At 39.8% G+C, this 6,000-nt stretch overlaps 1 protein-coding gene across 5 annotated transcripts in view; it reads left to right on the top strand.

Moving 5' to 3' along the window:
• Positions 1–6,000, top strand: part of myt1a (myelin transcription factor 1a) — a 28,284-nt gene continuing 22,284 nt past the window's right edge. Inside the window, exons 1-6 of one of the 5 annotated variants that reach the window (XM_042491862.1) lie at positions 1–205; positions 1,615–1,698; positions 1,792–1,846; positions 2,644–2,686; positions 2,782–2,847; positions 3,936–4,174. In XM_042491862.1, the coding sequence (XP_042347796.1) occupies positions 1,792–1,846; positions 2,644–2,686; positions 2,782–2,847; positions 3,936–4,174 (403 nt within the window). In that variant the 5' untranslated portion in view covers positions 1–205; positions 1,615–1,698. Of the gene's footprint in view, positions 206–1,614; positions 1,699–1,791; positions 1,847–2,472; positions 2,687–2,781; positions 2,848–3,935; positions 4,175–6,000 lie in introns of those variants that run through there. The other 4 variants (XM_042491863.1, XM_042491864.1, XM_042491861.1 and 1 more) reach the window with 4 other exon arrangements.

The raw sequence follows: 6,000 nt of genomic DNA, 5'->3' as shown, positions 1-6,000 counted from the left end.
TCGGCTGTCTCTGTCCGGGGTGCTGAACAGCTCTGGGCTGCTGGGCTCAGCGTGAGGTTGCTGTCACACTCAGTCCGTCCCTCCGGCTCAGTTCTGCTGCTGTCCTGAGCGTCCAGTCACTGTGGAGCAGTACACTGAACGTCTGTCTATCGGTCCGGAGATGTCGACGCGGAGGGGGAGGGGAGGGCAGTAGTCTGAGCGGAAGGTAAGGCTTTATGTCTCTCTGACAAAGAGCGTGAAGCGCACTTATTTGTCGGTATTTTCCGGGGCCTTGGCAGCAGGCCTAACGGTGGATTCCGCACCGGGCAGGGGGAATGTGATGAAGCGATATGTAACGTTAGGCAAGCTCATCGCGACCGCTCGACAGCAATTTAGGCACGACCCGACTGCGCAGACGGTCATGCTTTAGAACGGATTTTTATTGTCGGTCGTTGTCTCTCGCTTCTACAATGGCGGCCCGGTGTCGATGCAGTCAGTTTACCTAAAAGAACGCCGGTGGCCTTTGTACGTCCTGTGTTTTGTCCGTGTGCCAGTTTGGAGGAGGAAAAAGGCCTCGTCCTGGTTAGCAGCACGGCCTACATCTGTGCTGTCAGCACACAAGAAGCCTTTTCGCTACTTGATGTTCGTACTTTGTTGTGTGTGTGTGTGTGTGTGTGTGTGTGTGTGTGTGAAATGTTCAGCCCGGTGAAATATAGAAACAGTCAGTACACATTGAAAATGCTGCTAGATCCTCCCAGCAGGCTGCAGTCACTTTACAGCTCTCCCAGCTCCTGACCCTGCGACCACTGCTGTCTGCTGTTAAACTGTCATGTGTGACATGCCTTTGTATTACAGAGCAGTGGAATCACCGAACTGAATAAAGTCTACTGTATTGAGATGGCTGAATCTATTTAAAAATACGTGGATATATATGTTCAATTGTCGTACAGAACTGTTAATTAGACCCTTAAATATAATCAAATTAACCGTTTAAAACCTGAGCAAATTGGCTTTATTTTTTTGTGAAACACTGGAAAAAGGCAATGAGCAACAAAAGAAGAAATTACCCAAAAATAGCAAGAAATGTTAAAAAATTCCAAGAAAATAACTTGAACATTGGTTTACAAAAAAACAAACAACAAAAAAAGCAAAAAGGCTTGGAAAAGTGTTTGAAATGTATAATAATTTTATAACATAGTTTTTAAATATGTATCTGTGACATTTATAAATATATATATATATTTTCCCCTTAGCTTTTTACTTTTTACTTTTTTCCCTAGACATATTCCATAGCTTCTTAAAAATAATTTTCTAAATCTACTTTGTTTTTTAAATTTGTGAAGCATTTCTTACAAAGTTGCTCATTGCCTTTTCCCCTATGTTATATAAAAAAGCAGCACAAGAAAAGTGATGTTGGTCCAGGTTTCAAAGGGTTAAACAAAAACACTTTCCATAGTGTATGTCATGATCGTAGCAGGGTTGTAGCCAGGGTGAATTTCCTTACCCCACCCCATTTTCACATTATGTGAAAAATCAGTGGCTTTGCCCTTAAAACATGTAAAAAATGTGTGAAATAATGATTTTTCTTTCAGCTCAAGGTGAAGGAGTTGTTTCTGCGTGTTTTTCATCCAACAGAAAATGAGTTCAAAGGTCAAACATTGAGCCTGCAGTGGACCAGGGAGATCCAGTCATTCAGAGAGGACAAGCCTCAGCATCAAAGTATCTTTCTCTCTGTCTGTCTGTCTTTCTGTCTGTCCATTATCAATGCTGCACCTCATCACTTAATAATCCTGCTTCTCATTTTTTATTCAGATGAGCCAAGACACGACAGAGACACGAACACGTACCCGCTCCAAAGGCACCCGGGGTCGGTGTACACACATACACACACACACACACACACACAACACACACACACACACACACACACACACACACACACACACACACACACACACACAAACAAACACAAACACAAGCACATTCATCAAATTGGATGTAAAGTGACACTGATGTGATATTTGGTATTGCATATTCACGTAATCCATGATTTATTACAGTTTTTTTCAGTTTCTTTGGTACATTTTTTGGAAACACATCTGATTGTCAGGCTACACATTCTCATCCACATCACAACCCATCTTCCTTTGCAATGCAGTGCAATTCAGGACACCTTTACAACAGCATCTAATTAAAAAGTATTTTTAGTAGTTAGTAGTAGTTTAGTAGTTACTTTTTTGTCAAATTAATTTTCTGGTAAATTCGTAATACATAGGCTATGTATAAATCAAAATGATATTTTGACATATAATAGTCCCAAGACAAGGTAGTTATCATTGCCTATCATTTTAATTGTTATTGTGACTATGTGGCACTTTACCAAACAAATTTGCTTTTGGCAAATTAATAGTCTTTTTGGGCCCCTGGAGGTATGTGGCCCCACGGCAGTTTTCCTCTTTGCTAAGTTGGTAATCCAGTCATGCTTTCAATTTTCATGCGGACAAAAGGGACACTCATACTCTGGTAACAGGGATGAATGCTACAGGATGTAAATGTGCTCTGAGTTAAGCTGTTTCTTCACAGCTTTATTGCCTTTTTACACTCAGAGCTCTCATCTAATTTTGATTTGTGCATCTACTGACTCTCCTGCTGCTTTATTCTCAGTGTCGTCAGAACTCGTGGGGCAAGAAATGAAGCAGGAGTTAAGGTAGGTGATTTCATGCTTCAACAGAAGACTATCATGATGTATCAAGTTTGTCTTGTGTGTATGAAGCATGTATTTACTTTGCTGTATGTCAGTAGCAGCTGCCCCACACCTGGATGTGATGGCAAGGGCCACGTCAGTGGAAGATACTCACGACATAGAAGGTAGGATTCATACTGTATTTCATCAAACTGAATGTACAGCAGTGAGTAAGCCGAAGCTTTTTATAGGATAGGAAGGTTTTGGTATGTGACATCTGAGAAATAAACAGCATCATTCAATTCAATTCTTTACTGCAGTGTCAACACTGTCAATTGGAATTTGCCTAAGTGCAGCTTATACACACACGCACATACGCATGTAATTAAAATAAGTAAAATCAGAGCAGAAAAACAGTGATCTATACACTCAGATACACATAGGGGAACAGCAATTAATAGTCAACATTCAAATGAATTAAAGTGATATTCACTGTGAAAAATTCGACTTTTTAACAACATATGGTCATCTAAAAGAAATGTTATACGTTGTTGTTAGAATATAACAACACAACAAGCATTCAGCTCCAATATTTACATTGGTGAAATGTAACAAAGTAATAATACTTTGTCAGAATACTTAAGTATTTTTTTAGAGTTACTTAACTTGAGTTTTTATATTTCTGGCAACTTAACTTTTACTCCACTACATATCCTAAATGAAATGTATATACTTTACTCCACTACATTTCTAAGTATGTTTTAAAAAAGCATTTTGCTCCATGTAATCCATGTATTTTTATGTCTTAAGCATTTTTGTTGCTTTGTTACTACAAAATAAAATCAAAAGGTTAGGCTAATCAGTGGTCTTAGCTTGCATATTGGATTTGATCACATAAGGGCCAAAAAACAGCCCTTAAAGCTGCCTCTGACCGCTTGTTTTTTTATTACCAGCATTTACTTGTACTTTTACTTTCAAAACATAGGTACTTCACTATCATACAAAGACTTTTTATACTTAAGTACAATAAATATAAGATACTTTAAGACTTTCACTCAAGTAATAGTCTAATAGGTGACTTTAACTTCAACCAAAGTCATTCTCTGGTAAGATATCTGTACTTTTACTCACGTTTAGCTTTCAGGCACTTCATCCACCCCTGAATTTTCATTACATCTCACAATGTGTTGTGTTGGCCAGAACAAGCTGTTTCTGTTTATGTAAGTGTGTTAGATGTAAGCACTCACTGACAGAGCCTTCCTGCTCTTCTCAGCATCCTGGGCTGCCCCATAGTGAAGAAAAGGAAGCTGGAGGAGGCTGAGGCTGAGGAAAACCAGTCTGCTCCCAAGAGGAGGAACCAACCTGCCAAACACGCAGCAGATGAAGGCTTCACTGCAGACAGTGATGCAGCAGAAGAGGAGGAAGCACAGAAAGAGGAGGAAGAGGAGGAAGAAGATGACCTCAAAGAGAAGAAGAAAAACAAAACAAAAAACAGGCCAGAGTCAACAAAAAGTGAGTGAATTTACTGTGAAACATCAGAGCAGCATCAGCAGCAATGTGCAGACAGCAGGTAGGGCCTCTCTCTCAGGGAGCTATCATAAGACAACACCAAAGTACACCAAAGTATGATTTTATAATAATTCACCCCAGAAGCAAATATTATAGAAACTACATAAAAAAACAAAATTGTTCTGTGTAGCAAAACAGTGTTGTCGGCTTTTTCTTATTCCATTAACAGCTCAGATCAAACTCCTGACCCAAAGCCTGAAGCTGGCCTAAATAATTAAGTTAATTATTGACATACATGAGCAAACAACAAAACAGTGTAAAAACCATCAGAATGCTTTCTAACAGGACTGAGAGTCCACAGACATGGTGGTAGCTCTGGAGGCTTTATGGAGGCACAGTAGTGCTTTGAGCTAAATGCTAATGCCAGCATGCTAACTTGCTAATGTTGACAATGTTTACATGCTGTTGTTTAGCAGCTAATGTTTACCTTGGCCTCCATAATAGTTTAGCTTAATTAACACTAAACAGTAGAGCTGAGGCGGATAGTAAGTATTTAACCTCAAACTAAAGCAGTGTTACTGTGACCTGATGCTGCAGATGGATGAAAAGGATCCCCAACATGGATCACTTGTTATTTGAATTCTTCCAGGGAGAAACAACTGAGATGGTGCTGGGCACTGCTGGCATGGCAAAAACAAACCTATAGAAAGCTGAGATCCATCATGTCTAAACCTCATAGTCAGTTTACAGCACTCACACTGTTGGAGACATGAGTGCTTTGCACTGCAAAAATATAAATCAGCAGCAGTAGAAACTAGTCTTTTCTAGTTTGTAGTTGAAACAAGGGAGCTTTAGTATTTTAAATTTCCCAAGAAACTTTGACCAGGTACCTGCTACCACTGCTGGGTACTAAGTACATGTACACATTTACTGTATGTACTGCCTACTACAGGTACTGCATACTACATGTACTACAGGTACTGTGCACTATTTGTATAATATTTCTATTTATTTACAGCACATTATAATATGTGTTCAACATTCATAATCCCCAAAGTAGCATCAGTAGCAGCAGTATTAGCAGTAAAGGCTGTAGGAGTATATGGTAAACAGAAAACACTAATATATGATGTTTACATGCTCTTTAAGCTCTGTCTCATTGAAACCTATTGTAAAAACCTATTGTGAAAACGGCTTGGTGAATCTCTGAGAAAATTCATAGCTCACCCTTCTCAATAATACCCCACGTTTGATTTTATGTGTGTTACCAACACTGCAGATTGAGTAGCACTCCAGCGTGTTTAGAGAGGAAGAAGAAGAATGAGGAACAGAAGAATGTTTCCCCCCCTGCTTGACAGTAGCACCCTAAATAATATGCTGTGATGGGACTCTGATTTGTTGTCAACTATGACAACTATGCCAAATACCTTTGCAATCTAGACAGCAAAGCTGTTGTTTGGTGCTTAGGCTCCGACCTTGTCACTTCGCACACAAAACTCAGCAGGGGGCAGTGTCAATACTTCCTTCCCTCAAAGAGAATGTCGAATCAGAGGCCACAGGTGGACAAAAGGTGAAGGTGGGGCTTTTGAAATGCTATGACAGCATCATAGGTTTCAGGTAAACACTTTGGCAGCAAGCAGAGCACAGGATGAAAGGATGGTTTGGATCTAATGTATGTTGCAGGCGTGTGAGCATAGCAGCAGACTGGAGTTGACTGCCCCAATTAGCTTACTGGCTTTACTTAATTAATGCTAAACAAGCTGGATAAGGTCAACTACAAGGTCAGTCCCAATGCATTCTCCATTTACCACATAAAGATGACAAAGACA

The sequence above is a fragment of the Plectropomus leopardus genome, chromosome 8, assembly GCF_008729295.1.
Source record: "Plectropomus leopardus isolate mb chromosome 8, YSFRI_Pleo_2.0, whole genome shotgun sequence".
In the NCBI taxonomy this organism is placed as follows: domain Eukaryota; kingdom Metazoa; phylum Chordata; class Actinopteri; order Perciformes; family Serranidae; genus Plectropomus; species Plectropomus leopardus.
Note: the sequence above shows the minus strand (reverse complement) of the source record. Positions and strands in the feature narration are given on the sequence as shown.